General features: G+C 38.7%; 1 protein-coding gene across 3 annotated transcripts; it reads left to right on the top strand.

Moving 5' to 3' along the window:
* Window positions 1-694: 694 nt before the first annotated feature.
* On the top strand, window positions 695-17,050 carry LOC122680185 (C-type lectin domain family 2 member D11-like). Of its 3 annotated transcripts, none has more exons than XM_043881277.1 (5): window positions 695-912; window positions 9,562-9,681; window positions 12,276-12,400; window positions 12,991-13,097; window positions 14,571-17,050. In XM_043881277.1, exons 1-5 carry the CDS (start codon window positions 807-809, stop codon window positions 14,689-14,691), a joined length of 579 nt encoding a protein of 192 aa, XP_043737212.1. In that variant the 5' UTR covers window positions 695-806; the 3' UTR covers window positions 14,692-17,050. The 3 variants fall into 3 exon arrangements, with proteins under 3 accessions (XP_043737212.1, XP_043737211.1, XP_043737213.1); XM_043881276.1 differs by having other exon boundaries at window positions 697-912; window positions 12,225-12,400; XM_043881278.1 differs by lacking the exon at window positions 9,562-9,681 and having other exon boundaries at window positions 702-912; window positions 12,225-12,400.
* The last annotated feature ends 2,875 nt before the right edge of the window (window positions 17,051-19,925 follow it).

Below are 19,925 nucleotides of genomic sequence, written 5' to 3'. Positions count from 1 at the left end.
CACCAGGCTCCTCTGTCCTCCATTATCTTCCAGAGTATACTCAGATTCATGTTCATTGAGTCAGTGATACTATCTGACCATCTTATCCTCTGGCACCCCTTTCTCCTTTTGCCTTCTGAAAAGACATATCATCAGGGTTTTTTCCAATGAGTCAGTTCCAATGAGTCATATCAGGTGGCCAAAAGTATTGCAGCTTTAGCAACAGTCCTTCCAACAAACTTTCAGGATTGATTTCCTTTAGGATTGACTGATTTGATCTCCTTGCAGTCCAAGGGACTGTCAGGAGTCTTATCCAACACCACAGTTCAAAAGTATCGGTTCTTTGGTGCCCAGCTTTCTTTATAGTCAAACTCTTACATCCATACATGACCAATGGAAAAACCATAGCTTTGATTAGATGGACCTTTGTTGGCAAAGTAATGTCTCTGCCTTTTAATATGCTGTCTAGGTCGGTCATAACTTTTCTTCCAAGGAGCAAGTGTCTTTTAATTTCATGGCTGCAATCACCATCTGCAATGATTTTGGAGCCCAAGAAAATAAAGTCTGCCACTGTTTCCGTTGTTTCCCCATCTATTTGCCATGAAGTAATGTGACTGGACACCATAATCTTAGATTTTTGAATGTTGAGTTTTAAGTCAGCCTTTTCATTCTCACTTTCATCAAGAGGCTATTTTGCAATGAGAGGTAGAGTCTGAACTGGGAGGGTGCTAGATTCTTTTAAATTATATATTAACAGAGTTTCCTTTCAACTCCCATTTCCTGCTTTGCAACTACTGAGAAAAGTTTTTCTTTTCAACTACTGAAAAATGCTTTTTCTGAAACATGACAGAAACATGACAACAACAGAGGTGTCTTTAAAAATCTTAGAGACAGACCCTACCTGTAGAGCGAATGAGGAGGCGTGGAGATCTGGTAAGGTAAAATTGATACACTTTGACAAAACAAAATGGGAGTTGGGGAAGGGAGTTCTTATACTACTGACCACTACAGCAGAGTAGAAATTGTGCTTCAGAAGTACCAGTACTTCACAGTTAACATCCATAGAAGGAGAGATGTTTTGAGGGACTAGAGGTGGGTGAGAGGGAAGGTGTGTAATTGTTATATTAGTTATTCTGCTTTTGGATATGTTACTTAAATATTACTGCACAGTGAATTATGTTATAGGAGGTTAAGAGAAAAATGGTCTTTGGGTTTTGTTTTTAATTAGTCTTCGTATTTTCTCCAGGTTACTAGCAACTTGCATTCTGACAACTCACATTATGATGTTAAATAATAGATGATCATATTCCAGAGGTGATGGCAAACAGACAGCAACAATTTTGTAGTACTTATAAAAGTTGCCCATACCTCCTATATAGCACAGGGTACTCTGTTCAATATGATGTAACAAACTAAATAGGAAAAGAATTTGAATAAGATAAAATAAAATAAGATAAGATATTAAGATAAGGTAAAATAAATAAGATAAAATAAAATTTTAAGTAAATATAAATGTATGTTTTCTTTCCATTGGGCACAAAATTTCCCTGCAAAATTTCCTTTTGGAATTAAGGGTAAATATGATTTTTAGTAATATCATAAAGTGTTTCAGCTAAAATCTATTGAGGCTCATTTATGTGTCCAAATAATTTTCTTTGTCTTTCCCTCTGTCTCTTTCCCTCTTTATGTCTCTTTCTCTTTCTCATGGGGCCTAGTGTACTTCTGTTATTTATACATAGTGTTTTATATATATATAGTATGCTTCTGTTATTATATCTTTCTCTTATTTTCATTCTCTGGTCCTTTGATCATAGTGCATCTTAAATGGCTAAGCTTTATATCATCCTTTTTAGATTACATTACCAAAGTAGTTTCTATAATATCTTACCAGACATTGTCAGTAGTGATATTAAAATATGAGTATCTTTTAATATAACCATTTTAGTTAAACAATTTTGATTTAATGAGAGCATCAGAGTATTAATGTAACATAGTGATTGATTATTAAAAGTATTTGTTGAAATATAGTACCTATCTGGTTAATGTTATTATCAATATCAATGCATTAAAAAAAATTGTAACCTCCTGTCACTCTCCCCTGATGTTAGTTGAGAATTAATTTCTTACTGTTCTCTAAAGAGACTTTTATTTAATAAAGCCATGAATAATTATTGACCAAAAAAAAAAAAAAACTTAACTGCAAAAACAAGGACTATTGGTGAAACTGTTTGGTGTCATTACAGGGGCTCCAAAGAGCTCTGGTACCATAGTTCTTTATCTTTGATCCCAGAAAGAATTTGGTGAGAGATAAAGTGATAAATAAGTGAAAGTGAAAGTCACTCAGTTGTGTCTGACTCTTTGCAATCCCATGGACAGTAGCCTGCCAGGCTCCTCTGTCCATTGAATTCTGCAGACCAGAATACTGGAGTAGGTAGCCGATCTTTTCTCCAGGGGATCTCCCCAAGCCATGGATTGAACCCAGATCTTCCATATTGCAGGCAGATTCTTGACCATCTGAGTCACTAGGGAAGCCATGGTGATAGATAAGAAGTGAATTATTAGAATAAAACACTTGTGAGGCTTTCAAGTGGGTGGGCAGTGTCCTCTTGCACTGCAGAACTTACTGGGCTACAGCTTTATAATCAAAGGAAAAGTAGGTGGTGGAGAAGACCTTTGTCTTTCCTGTGTACATGTCATGCTTCCATCATCAGCTCCTCCTCCAGGTTGATCGGGAGTTTCCCTTCCCTACATGGTCAAGCTAGGTCCACAAATTTTTTTTTTTTTAAATGTGCATATCACAAGAATCATTAACTTACTGAGCTCATTGCACAGGATTAGGGTCTTATTGTGTCACTGTTTTATTGTTTGGGGGCATGTCTCGTGCTTCTATCACATGATTCTGTTGCTAGACAAGCCTGCTTGGTTTTGTGGTTAAGCAAACCTGCTTTCTAGAATAATCATTACATTACAGCAGTTTCCCATATATTACTTTTTGCTTTTCTTTTGTAACTGAAAAACAGATGTGGAGGTTCAGGGTAGGAGTAGGAGGCTAAATCCATCTACCAGCAAATCCTTTAGCATTTTTATGTTATAGCAAGTTTAATGAGAAAAAAGAACGTAGTTCTTGCATGTTTGTACTTTAGTCCAAGAAAAATAAATCCTTTTACTGAACGTCTAATTTCTGCTAAAATATGCATTTTCTTCATTTTCTTTCCTTATCACCTCTCCCCACATTTTATTTTGTATCTGGGACAACAGGATATTGAAGTTCCTGAGACACAGGGTTCATGTTTAATGAAAAATAAAGTTCTTAAGGAACATTAATATTTTATTACTTATGCCAAGTGCTTATGTAGCTGAAGCTATTTGACTAGTCCAAATGAAAATTTATTTATTTTTTTTTATTTTAAACTGTTTCGGTAAATTAACTAAGTTTGCTAGTACATGAAACGAAAGTTAAAACCAGTAGAACTGTAATATGATTCACTTCTCTGTTCTTCTGTGAGACAATTTCTAACACCATTTTTCAAACTAGACATTTGAAGGTTATTGTGTTCAGAGTGTAATTTAAAAGCCACATGAATTTAGAGGGAGACAGGAAGAGGACACACCACAGGAGAGTGTAAGGGAGAAAGACATTTCCCTCTGCTCTCCTGGTTTAAGAATTAAATTGACATGAGACAGATAACAAATAAAAATCAAACAAAACTTTGCAGACTGAAAAAATACATGCAACTTAATGTTGAGAGTTACCTTTTATTCGATGAGAATTCTTAGGGCTTCAAGCCTGGGAGATAATGTCTCATGTAACCCCATAAAAACTGCTCTGAGGAGTGGGGGTGGGGGGGGAGTCAGGTTATGTAGAAGTTTGGAACAAGGGGCAGGTAATCTGAACATCAAAACATTATTGTGATTTAAAGAACACCAGATATCCCAAGTTAAGGAATGAAGTGATTTCTTTGTACTAGAAGATGCAAGAGTCTGTGCTCCCTGAAACCATTCCCTTGATATGCACCTCAGCTGTCTGGGGCTGGTCTCCTGCACAATTCCTTAGTGCTTACAGCAGGGAGTGACTGCAGCTTAATGACTGCCAGATACCAAGCATCATTCTCCTTCCTAAGCACACTCAAGGCTCAGAATTTCACATTTGGAGGGTCAAAACTGCTGATGACTGTGACATCCTTGTTTATTGATATGGCAAGAAATTCCACATCTCAAGTTGAATCATATGTATACATGAGACAGACCCAGGAAAACTGAGTAGCTCACCAAAATGGCCAATAGCTTCACCTTAAATAGCATCTTCAGCTAAAGACAAAAGATGTTGAGGGTAGTGGTTTGGGACTTCAGAGAGAAGGAAATGGAAATGGGAAAGCAAAAGTTTGGTGAATAAATGTTTGCAGGGCTGTGCAGAGACAAAGATCTTTAGGGCCAGGATAGACTCTGATCTCTAGGCCCTGACCAGTCTCCCCAACCACACACAGGCCCATAATCTTTGCAGATATTCCTGGTGATAGCTCTCTTCTAAACAGCCCCTCTATCTAAATTATTTTAGACAGATAGGGTGAAGATCAAAAATTATTCCTGGATTTTGGTTGCCTTGCTAATTTTTAGATTGAAATAATCCACATGCGAAGAAACATTTTGGGGGTGGCAAATTTTATTTCCATACAAAAAAACAGAAGGGAAGAAAGTAAGCAAGAAAGAGAAATGAAACATGAAACAAGGGAGGGTGTTAGGAGGAAGATATAGAGAAATAAAGAGAAGAAAAGGGGAGGACTTTTAGAATACTGTACTTAGTCACTCAGTCATGTCTGCCTCTTTGCGACCTCATGGACTGTAGCCCACCAGGCTCCTCTATTGACGGGGATTCTCCAGGCAAGAATACCATGACCTCCTCCAGGGGATCTTCCCAACCCAGAGATCAAACCCAGGTCTCCTACATTGCAGGCACATTCTTTACCAGCTGAGCTACCAGGGAAGCCCCTTTTAGAATATTAATAAGTAAATCAGTGTTAGTTGCTCAGTTCTGCCCGACTGTTTGTGATGCCATGGACTGCGGCCCACCAGGCTCCTCTGTCCATGAGATTTTCCAAGCAAGGATACTGGAGTGGGTTGCCATTTCCTTCTCCAGAGGATCTTCCCAACCCAGGGATCGAACCTGGGTCTCCTGCACTGCAGGCAGATTCTTTACTGACTGAGCTACAAGGGAAGCCCTTTTAGAATATTTACACTTCCGCAATTTTTTTTTTCATTGTTAGAAGAGTAAGATGTGAATCTCCCCTTATCTCTCTCCAATGAATCTCCTATTTACACCTCCCCCCTTTAAAATATTAGTAAGGGGCAAACAGAAGATTCATTGGAGAGAGGTATGGGGAGATTCACATCTTACTCTTCTAACAATGAAAAAAAATTGTGGAAGTGTAAACTTAAAAAAGTATTCACAACCTAAAAGTTGAGAGTATTACCAAGCCCTAGCTCACTCTACTCACCCCTGACAATAGGCTAATAAATCTGAGAGACAAGGTATTTAGGCAAGGAATATGACTTTACCCAGAGAGCTGGCTGACCAAGAAGATGGCTGACTAACATCTTGAAAGAACCATCATGTCGGGTCTGGATGCCAGGTTATTTTATGGATCAGAGATGGGGAGAGGAGAGGAAACAAAATAAAAAGAAAAAAACTGATTTTTGTCGGTATCTCTTAGAATACCAAGCCTCAAGCAGAGGGATGTGTTAGTTTCACTTCTTTACATCATTTCATGGGTGCTGTGACATGAAATATACCCTGTGATATCAAAACAAAGATGCTGGAACTCTCTGCAGTTCTGGCCTATAAATATGAATTTCTCAGTCAGGCTGGTAAGCAGCAGAGGAGGGGTTTCATTTCCCACACAAAGAAGAGGGATGTTATAGCCCTTTACATATGAGCAGAGTCAGGCTATCTCCTTGTGAGCCAAACAAAGGCACCCTAGCCCAAGAGGCAGGGGAGGTTGGGCAGGCAGAGCTCCTTGAGACAGGCCATTATGTATGCCTTTAATAACAAAAGCAGTGAAATGAGAGTTAAAGTCACAGAAACAGATGCTGTATGGAGTCAAAATTAACCCTTCCTGTTTACAAGAGTTATGTTTTATTCGGTGGGAACTTTTAGAACTTAAGCCAAGGAGATAGCATCTCAAATAACCCTGAGAGAACTGCTCCAAGGAGATGAGGAGGGAGCCAGGCAATATAGAAACTTTGCAACAAAGAGCATGTAGCCTTTGAATATCAAAAGATTTTTTTTTTTTTGTAAATTAAAGAAAACCAGACATCCCAGGTTAAGGAATTTAGAATTTTTCTATGTATGGGAAGATGCAAGGGTTTGGTCTCACTGAAATCATTCCTTTGATATGCACCTCAACTATCTGGGGCCAGTATCCTGTGTTTTCATATTCTGAGTTTCTTCAGGGCTCAGCTTAGGGAGTGGCTGCAGTCTGAGGGCTACTAGAAGGAGGGAGTTCTCCCCTTCCTGAGTTCCCTCAGGGCTCAGCAGCTCACCTTTCTGTGATGGCTGTGATTTCTGATTACTGTGGCATCCTTTGCTTACTGTTATGACAGGAAATCTTCCATTTCTCAGAAGTCATAACATACGGAATTTCTAAGACAATTGTGCTTTAATGCAGAATCAGAAAGAATGAAGGTGGAAAGTTTTATATGGAGCCAAAATTCAAATGTCATTGTATAGCATCTAAAGACGTCAATCCTATATGTTTTCCCCCTGCCTAGCATTCAAACTGAGGCTCCTGAACATTCTATAAGATATACGTGAAATGAGTGAAATGTAGCAGTTAAAAGAAAGTTAGCAGGAACTTTTAAAAAGTGAAATTGACACTCAGAAAAATTCCCCTTTTGGTGTACATTTCTATGAGTTTTGACAAATACATATAATCATATGGCCACAACACAATAAGGGTATCCCCCCCACCCACACACATGCTCTCTGTAAATATTCCTTTGCTCTCTCCTCATGATTTGGCAACCAATGATTTCTTTTCTATTTTGTTACCCTTGAAGAATGCCTACAGAGTTAAGCTTTTTTCACCAGCAAAATGCATTTGAAATTCATCTATATTGTAGTGTATATCAGTAGTGTGGACTAAATGAGGAGAGACATTATTCACAAGGACTGTCACAATAGGAAACACTCTCTGAAAAATGTTCTCATTTTTAAGTAAGGCAAGAAGGGGAACAGAACACTTCATGGGGAAGGGAGAGCTGGGTGGAAGAGCAGGTGGCATTTCCAAAGTCACACTTCTCACTAGTGTTCTGGGGACGTGAGGTCATGATCACACATGAGTTGGGAAGTATCTCACTGCTTTCTTTAGTGCCTTTTACATTTTCAGGCAATCCAGAGTTCTCTTGGTCTTTGGGGAGGAGAAAGGCTCAGTAAAATTTACTGAGCCAAAGCAAAATAATGAATGAGCAATTGTGAGCATGGGATCAAGTTTTTCTTTTTTCTTAGTAAAAAGTGGTCTTTATTTACCTTTTTCCCAGCTGAAGGATATTTGAATTGTTGCCAGTTTCTGGTGACAATAAATAAAGTTATTATAAATGTTCAAGTATAGGTTTGTGTGTAAATGGGTATTTCCATTCCTCTTGCATAGATACCCAGAGATGGCATTGCTAGGGCATATGGTGAGGTTATGTTTGCCTCACCTCACTGCCAAGCTGTTTTCAAAAGCTATACTGTTGTATTTTCAATAGTTTATGAGAGTTCCATTTGTATCATTTCTTCACCATCATTTAGATTTGTTATTTTATTTGCCACTCTGATACACATCTTGTGGCAGCTCACTGTATTTTTGTCCCTAGTGACTGGGTGGAGCTTTCCAGGTGGCTCAGGGGTATAAAGAGTCCCCCTGCCAAGCAGGACACGTAGGTTTGATCCCTGGGTTGGGAAGATTGCCTGGAGAAGGAAATGAGAAACCATTCCAGAATTCTTGCTTGGGAAATCCCATGGACATAGGAGCCAACTCCTATAGACAGAGGAGCCTGGCAGGTTACAGTCCATGGGGTCCCACAGCAGTCAGACAAGGTTTAGAAACTAAACAACAACGACTGGTTGTGTTGGTTTCTTGATTCATGGGAGCCAGCAGGAGTGATAGGAGCTGCCTACGGGCATGTCGGTCCACAGTCCCTAGGGTGAAAGGTGGCCTGGGTTACCAGGAGCCTTCCAGGAGCCTAATGTCACAGGAATCACTTGGCTCCCTGGAGCCGGCAGGCACTGGGGAGAGGGGGCCTCGGCTAGTGAGTCTGCAGGCTGTCACCCAGGGCTGCAGGAGTCAGCCTGATGTGAGGCTAGAGCAGGTAGACCTGGAATCTGTAGTGAAGTCAAACGCTGCTTTACTCTCCTTTCCCACAGGGAGAGGGTCTCTGTCTGTGCTGGACTGCTGAGTCCTGAGGGCAGGGTTTGGGGGGCCTGGACCCCAGGAGTTCACCAGGAGCCAAGGGACACAGGAGGCCCACCTGGAGCTGCTGGAATTGGCAGGTGCAGCGGGGAGACAGGAGCCTGGCTCCTAGGAGCCCACAGGAAGCCCAGGCTGGATGCTGTCTGAGGCTGCATTGTCTGCTGGGATTGCTGCAGTGCAAGGAGCTGGGGTGAGGCAGGGGTGGGTGTGCCTGGAATCCTTGGCTCTGGGGAAGGTATATTCACGTGCAGATAATTTTCAAATTAATATTTCTACTGGGAGGTGAATGGATACCACATCTAGAAACACTTTAACTTCTTTCTAATCTCTATATGTCTTTTATTTATTTTTCTTGCATTTTTGGCACTGATAGAACCTCTAGTAAAATATTCAATTGGATTGTTAAGAAAAGACATCCTTGCCTTGTTCCTGACCTTTAGAGGAAGGCATTCACTTTTTCACCATTAAGTATCATGGTAGCTGTACTATTTCTATGAAAAATGAAAGTTCAGTTCATAATTTGTTGGGCTTTCTTATTTTGGATGACTCTTACATTTTTCCACATTTTATATCTATGCATGCATGCACCCATGCTAAATCACTTCAGTCATGTCCAACTCTGGGCGACCCTATGGAAAGCAGCCCACCATGCTCCTCTGTCCACGGGATTCTCTAGGCAAGAATACTGGAGTGGATTTCCATTTCCTTCTCTTTTATGTCTGTATCGATGGTCATATCCTTTCTCTTCTCTCATTCTGTTAATATGATGAATTATATTGATTAGTTGTCTAATGCGCCTCTTAGAACTTTTAACCAAATTTGTTATTTAAGGAGGTAAATTTGGATTGTGTGTATGTTTCGTTTTCATCCTGGTTTCTAGTCTGTCTGTTTCTTACTCTCTTATTAGCTCTTCTTACAATAACTGGAAGACTCTCCAGGGGAAAAATACTGTTTCTCTTATCTCTGGGTCGCTTTTCAGCCGTGGCCATCTCTCCTGGACTTGGACCTTTGGTGAGGGAGTTTGGCAATAGGGGAGGTGAGGTACAGCTGATTTTACATGTGGATTCTGTGATACATTTAAGTTTTTCTTTCTAATGCTTCCATGAGATTGAGATTATGACATTTCCATTTACAGGTAAAGATTTCCGAAAGAAATGCCTAGCAAGTATATCTCCTGTTACACCTGCCAAGCTTTACTGCTGCATCGTTGTGCTTACAGTTTTAAGTGTTGTGTTATTTTCCATTTGTGTGGCAGGTGAGTTACCTGTTCTCCAAGCCATACCATGCTCTTTGCACATTCACATTGTAAATAAATATTTATTGAGCTCCATTATGTGCCAGGGTGTGTGAAATGCTTGAGGTATATCAGTGAACAAAACACAAAAAATTCCCTGTCCCAGGGAACTCCTATTCTATTAATAGCAGGAAGATGCAGATATTATAATATAGAGTAACAGATTGAGATGAATATAAGTGTCCAGGGTAAGCCTCCTTGAGAAGATGACTTTCAGCAAACTTGAAGGAGATGAAGGAGCCGCTGGGCATGTGGGGAACGCATTCCAGATGGCAGGAACAAGTAGAATGAAAGGAGAAATCTCCTGGCAGGTTTGGGGAACAGCACCGAGGCTTCTACAGTTGAAGCAAGGTGAGAATGAGGAAGAGTAACGGGCTGGGGGTCAGGGAGGTCACAGCCTAGTGAGTCAGGTAAAGACTTTGGCTTTTAATCTGAGTGCAGTGAGGGGTATCAGGAAGAGGGAAATTGTAGGAGAGGAATGCCATGATCTGAATTTCATTGTAGAATAAAACCATTGTGACTGTTATATCGAGAACAGACTGTTGGAAGAAAAGTTAGACTTTGGGAACATCTACTAGGGTAAACTTATAGAAATCCACACCAGAGCGGACCATGGTTTGGCCCTGGTGGTAACAGAGGAGGTGGGACCTGGTGTCAGAATCTATCTTGAAAGTTGAACCAACAGTATTTCCTATCATATTAGATAAGGGAGGAAAAAGTGAGGTTAAGAAGCAAAAGCATGTATTCTTCCCACAGCCTATACTCTGATATCTTGCTGGTTGGTTTCAGAGCATCTCACAAGGGCCCAAATATTTTTATACATATTTAACAGAAATACATATAAAATAGCATTTCCAGAAACACTGGAAATACTACATTGTATTTTTGGTACTAAAATCAATAGTTGAACTATGCCATGTTTTGTCTACTGGAAGGTTTATACCCCTAAGAGATGTATCATAGTAAAATCTAGGAAAGGTAAGGAGTTTGCCTTACTTATGTCAGGAGTGAGAAGGACTGATATTAAGGAAGATGTGGGGAAAGGGAAATCTGTATGATGCTAGGAAAGAATACTACAGAAATTAAATGCTACAGAAATTGATTTCCTTAAAACCATTAGTGTCCATGGACCCCTGGGAAGTGAGATGCACAGATTCTCTGCTCGAAGATCAGTGGATTGATGGCTTTTGTGCCTGAGATAAGACTGTTAGTGATGACTCTGGGAGGCAACAATCAAATACAATATGTACTTCAAGACTGACCTCAGAGGTAAAAAGTCACCATATAAAATATATATATATATATATATTCATATATTAGTTTTCACAGAACATTCTTTCCAAGACAAACTCTCAAGCTAATAAAATCATTTAGGAAAATCAACTACCACTAGCTTGCACTCTGCAAGTGACCACAGATCTCAATATTGCATTCTCCAAGAAACCAAAAAGAGAAAATAGATCTCGGAAAAGTCTGCTGTTTCGGAAAGCAGTAAAGTACAATCACATTTCCACACAGTGAGTAGCAGTTGGTGTTTTATAAGTGGTTAAAGCTGGTAGCATTTCAAGAGGCATTAGAAATATCAGTTGGAAGTGCATTACAGCTCAGCAATTCTGCATATAACCCAGAGTTGGGTGGCATCCATAGAGAGTGTTTAGTACATAGACAAGCACTTGAGAATGTGACTCTGGAAGCAAAATAATATGAAATTATGTACTGAATGGTGCCAAAATACATATGAAATAAAACTGCATTCTGATAAACAGACGCATTGGACATGGAAGACGTTTCTGATAATCTGTCTGCCTATGGAAAGTAGGTCCTATAGAGCTTTTAAGAAAAACAAAATGCTATTTGCAGAGCCATAAAGTACAAGAGTCTAGTTTATATTTGGCCATGTTTTTCTTCAAACTCCTCATTTTGGAATTTAGTTTTGCTGTACTTACATATATGAATACCTGTGTGTGTATATGTATATACATACATAATTCGAAAAAATAAGAAAAGACCAACCTCAGGATGGTAAGTGGCATAATAGGTAAAAGGGATAAGAACATTTATTTGTTATGTTCACTGTGTCTGTCCAACTTTTAGTGAGCAGCAGAGAGCTGGTTCCACAAATCTATATGTAATGAATGGTGCCAACATACATATAAAAAAAAACTATTCTTTGGGAAAAACAGACGAGTTTGGACTTGGAAGATATTTCTAATAATCTGTCTACCTATAGAAAGTAGCCCCTGTTCAGGTTTTGAGAAAAACAAAATGCTGTTAGCCAAGGCCATAAAAGTACAAGAGTCTAGTTGTTCTTTGGCATGCTTTTCTTCAAACCCCTCATTTTGGAATTTAGTTATACTGTACCTACATATACATATACACACATGTATATATGTATATATTAAGACATGCATATGTTAAAAAGACAGACCTCAGGATGGTAAGTGAAAAGTAATAAAAGGGATGAGAAAATTTATTTGTTATGCTTCACTATGTTCAACTTTTAGTGAGCAGCAGAAAGCCAGACTCACACGTTCTGTATGTCCTCTGCCCAAAAGGATGGATTGGATTTGGGTGTAAGTGTTTTAATTTTTCTGAAGACTCAAAGAATTGGACATTCAGTCAGACATTTTGTACTTCACGTGAAGCTGTTCTTGCTCAGTTTGAAACCGAGGAGGAGCTGGTAAGAAATATTTTTGGATCATGTTCTTTGTTGAATACTTAGCCCCTGATAAGGATGTAGGCTGCACAGGGTGACAGCTGAAAAAAGAGGAAGAATCCCATTCCAGGCAGGCTTGGGGGCTCAGAGTGCATATTAGTGCCTGATATTTCCTGGGTATGTTCTCTACCTGGAACCCTGTGAGACAATTTAGACACATTCTCTCATGTAATCCTCATGGTTAACCTTCAAATTAGGTATATTGCTCCCATTGTAAAAAGAAGTCTGGTAATCATGCAATTTATCACCCAAAGTGGGACATTTTGGGGAGTGAAAGTGACAATATTACGCTGGAAGTGACAGTATTATGTTGGCACCACAGGCAGAACCTGGGACTTTCCCAGTCAAATTGAGATGTGTGATCACTTTAATGTAATTTAGGATCAGAGACACTTGAGTGACTTAAGCTGAGAACTAGGGACTAGTCTTCTCCCTTCAGTGTCTAAGCTTCTCAGTCTTACCAGCTGTCATCCAAGGAGAGAAGGCTGAGGGGAAGAGGACTCAAGGGTAACATGAAGGAGACATGTGTTTTTGCTTTCTGTGTTTTATAATAGAACTTTCTCAAAAGATACAAAGGCCCTTTTGACCATTGGATTGGCCTTAGCAGAGAATCATCACATCATGCTTGGAAGTGGACAGACAACTCTACATATAATACGTCGTAAGTTTCTAGAGTGCCTTTTGTTCTATTTATATGTGGTTATGGGTGAGAGATGTATTTATGGGAATGTAAATTTAATATCATGGAAGGTTTGCTGTACTGTGAGGTATAAAATAGAAATCCTTTGTATGCTCTTCCGTTTACTATCTGTGCCTTGGGAAAACTTTACATATCATGTTTTTAGTTGAAATCTTTAGCATGATGACGACATTGGACATAGTTCTTCCGCTTTCACCCACTGACTTAAACTGTGCTGAAATCCGTATTTAGAATGTAGAGAGAACAGCTGAGGTACTCTGGGATCCTACAGTCTTGGAAAGCCACTGAAGAATTAGTATCCACAGACCCTCAGTTCACTCTGCCAGCTGCTCTATTCATTCCTAAAAGGAAGATCATCAGAGAACCAGGGGGAATCCCTCCTGTGATAATTTATCCCTGGAAGGAACTTAGTAACACATCTTGGGTTGTGAACACTTCAGTGGGAATGTCTTAAATGTAACCATTACTTTGGAGCCTAGAGAATATAAGGGGCAATCACTTCCCTCAATCAAAGCTAAGCCTGTTTAAGAATTTGCTAGTAAGCACATATGTTTATTTTCACCCATGTATGAACCAGGTCAGAAGAACACTGAAAATCATGTTCCCTGAAAGCTAATTAAAATAATCAGTAAAAGATAAAAAATAAGAATAGAAAAGAGTTTTGTCTGAGCTAAGTTGAGGACTAGCCCAGAAGCCCACTTCCCAGATTGACTCTGAGAAACTGCTTCAGAGAAACAGGGTTTCTGGCCTTGTCTTATGTCTTGTCAGAATTGAAAACATTAAACAAGTCAGGGTTACATTCCTTCAAGGTTTTGCGTAAAAAAAAAAAAGAATAGACCAGCAAGTACACAGTGGGTCGACACGGCATTTTCACCTGGGAAGGGAGTCTTACCATCGAAGGAGGACCAGTGTTGGTATCTCAAGAAGAGGGACATTTAAATTTTCTTTTTAATTTGGACATTCTTTACTTCTGGTCAGTGTGCCCTTTTGTTTAATAATTAAAGTAGATGTACAGTGGATGTTTAATATGACACAAACAGACTATTTTATACCATAAAATTCAAGTTAAGTCATGTATAACCAGAATGACTTACCAATATTTCAATATGTGACAATTTCTTTTATCACCACCCATGGCAGCAGTTCATTTGGCTGCAACAGTGAGCCCTAGTTAAATACCTAGTCAACAACATAACTGAATTTGGGATGGATGATGATAATCTTCCAATATTCCAGCCGGAACTTTGAGAATATAAAAGGAACTGAATACAGAAATCATCTATATTTACTCAGAAGCCTTATGAACAACAGATTTTCATTTTTCTCTTGTCCACATTAAAAATACCTGGAGTCGGGGGTACTGAAGGTTATAGAGGAGGAATGAATGGAGATGTCCAGGCTATGCTTTTTTAATATTTTCGTGTTTGGTTTTAGGTTCGGCATGACAGGAGATGGGGAACGTGGCTACCTGAATGACCTTGGAGTTAGCAGTGCCAGAAGTTATACAGAAAGAAAATGGATTTGCAGCAAACAAATAACATCTCCATGTCCTTAAATTCTTCAAGTCCTTTTTAGGGATCACACACCATCCCTAAGAGATGCATTAAAAATTGTTTTATAAATGTTTCATAAAATTTTATTATAAATGTTTATATATACATTACAAACAGTTGCCCTATTGCTTGCTCTGCCAAAAATATCAGGAATATTTATTGATAGTGTTTGGTAACCCCACAGAAGCAAGCTATACTTGCATGAGATAGAAATTTGGAAGAGATTCTAAATTAAGTAGGTGTTAAATAATATGAGTTGATATTTATGTCTTGAACCCATAAATATGAAAGAATTCCCTTTTTTCCATACAAACAGCATTTTATTTGCACACATGGGACCACAATAATGACTATGATAGCTAAAACCATGCACAATTATTTTAATAACCAATGAGAAATATTACAATTGGTTAACACATTCAAAATTCCCTGACTGTCTGTTCCACATGTACATGGTCACTTTTTTTGGACTTTCCTGGTGGCACAGTGGATAACAATCTGCCTGCCAATACAGCAGACACAGGTTCCAGCTCTGGTCCAGGAAGATTCTGTACCCCACACAGCAGCGAGGCTCCTGTGCCACTACTACTGAGCCCGCTCTCTAGAGCCCATGAGCCACAACTATGAGCCCGAGAGCTACAACTACTGAAGCCCCACGCCTAGAACCTGTGCTCACTGCAGGAGATGTCACCGCAATGAGAAATCCACACACTGCAGTCATGGTCCAGTGCAGCCAAAACTTAATAATTAATTAAGTAAATTAAGAAAACATATATAGAGAGAAAATTTTAATGCTACTAAGACAAGGCACTTCCATGGTGGAAGTCCAATAATAATAATAATAAATTATCCATTTACCACAATAAGTAGGAAACGAAAGAAATCATAAAATGGGGCAGGGGTGGGGAGAAGCAAGCAAACAAACTAGATTTTACAAGCTGAAATGAATATCAAAGATCCCACATGCTGCAACTAAGATCTGGGGCAGCCAAAAAATTTCAAAAATTACGAAGACTAATCTTTATTTCAGACTCCATATTTTAAGGCATTAGAAATACTGTAAAGGTGCCTTTTATGCTTTAATTCTCAGTGTTTCTGTTTTATTTATTTTTTTCCCGTTAATTTTTGTTAGTTGGAGGCTAATTACTTTACAATATTCTAGTGGTTTTTGTCATACATTGACATGAATCAGCCATGGATTTACATGTATTCCCCATTATTATAGTGTGCTAAGTAAATATTATATCTATAAACAAATACCAATCTGTTTTTTACACTATTGGATTTTAAAAATCCTGCTTTCACCCCATTTAAATCAAAAATAGTGAATTGCCTCCTCTCATTACCCATGTGATACTCAGTCTCACAAATGTTTATGTATGTATGGTTGAGGTTTAGAAACAGAATGTTTTAGATTTTTACAGTATGAGCAGCACTGTACTAATGAGTCCAGAAATGGACTAAATAGCAATTTATAATGCGTCTTCTGTCTTTATGTATCAGGTTGTCCAGTGAATAAGAACCTACAGAATAGAAAATCCAAATAACATTCTTGGCCAACCCAGGGCTTCCATTTCTCCCATCTTAGTGGTGTGCTTCCCAGTTTCTTCTTTTTTTGTTTTTAATTTTGATCTACAACCATATTCCAATGAACATTGTGTTAATTTTAGGTGTGCAGCAGGGTGAATCCGCTGGACATGTAAATGTATGCACGCTTTTTTAGATTCTTTCCCCACAGGAATGAACACGGTATAGAGTTTCCCTGGGCAATGCATTATTCCTGACCAATTATCTATTTTACAGAGAGTGCTGTGTGTCTGTCAGTCTCAGTCTCCCAATTTATCCCTCCACACCCCTTTACACCCCTTTACCACCTGGTAACTCTAAGTTTGATTTCTACATCTATGACTCTATTTCAGTTTTGTAGATAAATTCATTTGTACCCTTTTTTAGATTCCATGTATAAGCGATATTGTATGTTTGTCATCAATTTCTCCTTGTAATTTAATTTAATTTTGAAGATATTTAGTTTTGTATCTATTTATATATATTATACATTTATATTATATAATATATATACTTTTATATACTTTAAATTATGTATTTGATGCTTTTTGTCTTAGAGTCCCTTTTACCTCAGGTTTTGTAAGATGAATGAACTATGTCTAGTTCACTTCCGTGTCCTCAGAGACTAGTACAGCGTCTCAAGTACAGAATGTTCTAAACATACTTGTGAATATATAATGTCTTCCTGACTATGAGGTGCTGCCCTGTTTGCCTGGTTTCTGCTAATTTTGTCGTAAAGAAAGATAAATTTTCACAGAAATCTGGAAAGTAAAATAAAGCAATCAGTAAAATTTATATTGGTAAACTTGGTGTGATTAACTTACAAATGATGTTTGAGTCAAACTGTGTCCTAACTGACTTAGTGTTCTTTTACAAGCTAGTTTCATTAACATAAATTAGGAGAACAACATATGAGTAAAACATACTGGTTTGTCAAATTGGTTCTTTTTTGTTGTTATGTACAAAGTTTTATTTAAAATGAAATATTACACTTTCTCTCCATATTCATTCACATAAGTATATTCTTATTGTATACTTATATATGTGTATGTGTGTGTTTCCACATGTGACCATGGGCTTAAAGGAAAACATACTATAAGTTAAAGCTGGATTGTCTATATTAACATCAAACAAAGCTGAATTTAAGCAAAGAAATATTATAATGCTAAATGTTTTGATATATAGGAAGATTTAGCAATGATAAATTTATTTTTTATTTTTTTCCATTTATTTTTATTAGTTGGAGGCTAAATACTTTACCATATTGTAGTGGTTTTTGCCATACATTGACATGAATCAGCCATGAATTTACATGTGTTCCCCATCCTGAACCCCCCCTCCCACCTCCCTCCCCATCCCATCCCTCTGAGTCATCCCAGTGCATCAGCCCCGAGCACTTGTCTCATGCATCAAACCTGGACTGGCGCTCTGTTTTACACTTGATAATATGCATGTTTTGATGCTGTTCTCTCAGATCATCCCACCCTCACCTTCTCCCATAGAGTCCAAAAAATTGGTTCTGAATCTTTGGCAGAACCCACTTTTGAAGACAGAGTCTAGGGTAAATATGTAGTACATTAACACAGCTTAAGACAAACATTTCCATAAGAAAAATGGATTGGTTAGCTCAAGGTTTGAGAAAAGTTAAATTCAGGTGGAGCCAGGTGTCATCATGGCAACACAGAATTTTAAGAGAAACCTCCTTTTAAATTTATATAGAGAAGGAGAAGAAATCTAACACTTATTTGTTTCCTCCTGCAGCTTAAGAGAGAGAGAAAAAAATTTCTGACACTTACAGCCTATTTCCTCTCTTTGGAGACCCCTGGCCTTCCCTGCCTGTTACCCTCTCATTGTGATCTTTATAAATTACCTCAAAGCAGAGGTACTTCACATGAAAAATAAATAGATCACTAGTTTCACTGGCTAGCTTAAAGATTCAAATGAGGTAACAGATGAAAGTCTCTTGTTACTCTATTTGACTCCATAAATATTTAGTACATAGTTGTTGGTATTTTTTCCATCTTTGCTCTATGGAAATGAAAGTAAAAATAGCGGCAATAATATTTTGTGTTATTTTTTTGTGATGGGTGTTAGATCAGCATCTAATTTGTGTATGTGTGTGTGTGTTTATGCTCAATTATTCAAGTATCATTTGTTGAAAAGACTACTTTTTCTCTGTTGTATTTGTTGTAGCTACAGGTTCCAGGAAACAAACTCACTCAGAAGTACAATGCAGACAGTGGAGTGCAGTTTATTACACCGGCGGCCCCAAGGCAGAGTCTCCTCTTAGCCAAGGACCCCGATCAGTTTTTGTAAAAATCTTATATACCCTAAGTGTATGTGCTCAAACCCACTTCCCCAAATTCCTTGAAACTAGTCTGGACAAGGTAGAAGAGAGATACAATCAAAGTTAACCCATGATTCATCTGTCATAAGCCTAGATGGTTAAACAGTGGACATTTATCAATAGACCTGTGGTCATACCCTGGTAAGCATAATGGGATTTATGACTTTGTTCTGTTACAGAGATAATTAGCATATTCTTTTAGGCGATGGAGAGTCTAGGTACAAGTCCTGAGGCTCCTTCTTCTGGGGGGTCAGGTTTTCCATTGGTATTTCGTTTCCACAGATACTGGGAATATAGCTCAAAGTCCACAGTCTGGCCCAAGATGGAGTCCTGCTTTCAAGATGGAACCTGTTTTGTTTCCTCCTTTATATTGCCTTTACTCTTTGGTCCAAATTCAGTCAACTGCATTTACGAGGGTCTATTTCTGGTTTCTCTATTCTGTCCCATTGATCAGTTTCCCTTATTTCAGCACACTAACTTGCTTACTGTAGCTAGATAGTAAGGCTTGACATGGAATAAGATCCATTCCCCAATTTTCTTCTTCAATATTGGGTTGACTATTCTGGGAATTATGCCTCTTCATACAAACTTTAGAATTATTTTGCCAACACCTATAAAATGACTTGCTGCATTTTTATTGTGAGTATATTGAACCTATAGATGATGTTGTAAGGAACTGACATCTTGAAAATATTGTGTTTTCCTATTGTTGCAGGAAAGGGGACCCCTTCCAGGGCCCGAAACTGGGCTCTTATCTAACACTTGCAAATGAATTGTCCGAGGAGACATGTGCTGACAAAGCAAGAGATTTTATTGGGAAAGGGCACTCGGGTGGAGAGCAGTGGGGTCAGGGAACCCAGGAGAACTGCTCTGCCACATGGCTTGCAGTCTCAGGTTTTATGGTGATGGGATTAGTTTCCAGGTTGTCCTTAGCCAATCATTCTGATTCAGAGTCCTTCCTGGTGGTGCAGGCCTTGTTCAGCCAAGATAGATGCCAGAGAGAAGGATTCTGGGAGGTGGTCGGACATGTGATGTCTCCTTTTGACCTTTCCCGAACTCTTTCGGTTGGTGGTGGCTTATTAGTTCCATGTTCCTTAGCAGGACCTCCTGTCATAAAACAACTTGTGCAAGTAGTTACTATGATGCCTGGCCAGGGTGGGCAGTTTCAATCAGTGTGCTTCCCCTAACACTATCTACAAACATGAAGTATCTTCTGATTTAAATTCTTTGATTTTGTTTACCTGAGTCCAGTACTTTTCCTCATATGGAACTTGTACACATTTTGTTGGATTTATACATAAGCATTTCATTTTTTTAGGGTGC

Source organism: Cervus elaphus, chromosome 22, assembly GCF_910594005.1.
Source record: "Cervus elaphus chromosome 22, mCerEla1.1, whole genome shotgun sequence".
NCBI lineage: Eukaryota > Metazoa > Chordata > Mammalia > Artiodactyla > Cervidae > Cervus > Cervus elaphus.
Note: the sequence above shows the minus strand (reverse complement) of the source record. Positions and strands in the feature narration are given on the sequence as shown.

Excerpts from the sequence above, each read along its gene's own strand:
- LOC122680185 (XM_043881276.1), top strand. The coding sequence starts at position 807 with ATGCTTTTTCTGAAACATGACAGAAACATGACAACAACAGAGGTGTCT. Across the intron at positions 913-9,561 it reads TGAGGAGGCGTGGAGATCTG|GTAAAGATTTCCGAAAGAAA; the intron begins GTAAGGTAAAAT and ends TTCCATTTACAG. Across the intron at positions 12,401-12,990 it reads TTGAAACCGAGGAGGAGCTG|AACTTTCTCAAAAGATACAA; the intron begins GTAAGAAATATT and ends GTTTTATAATAG.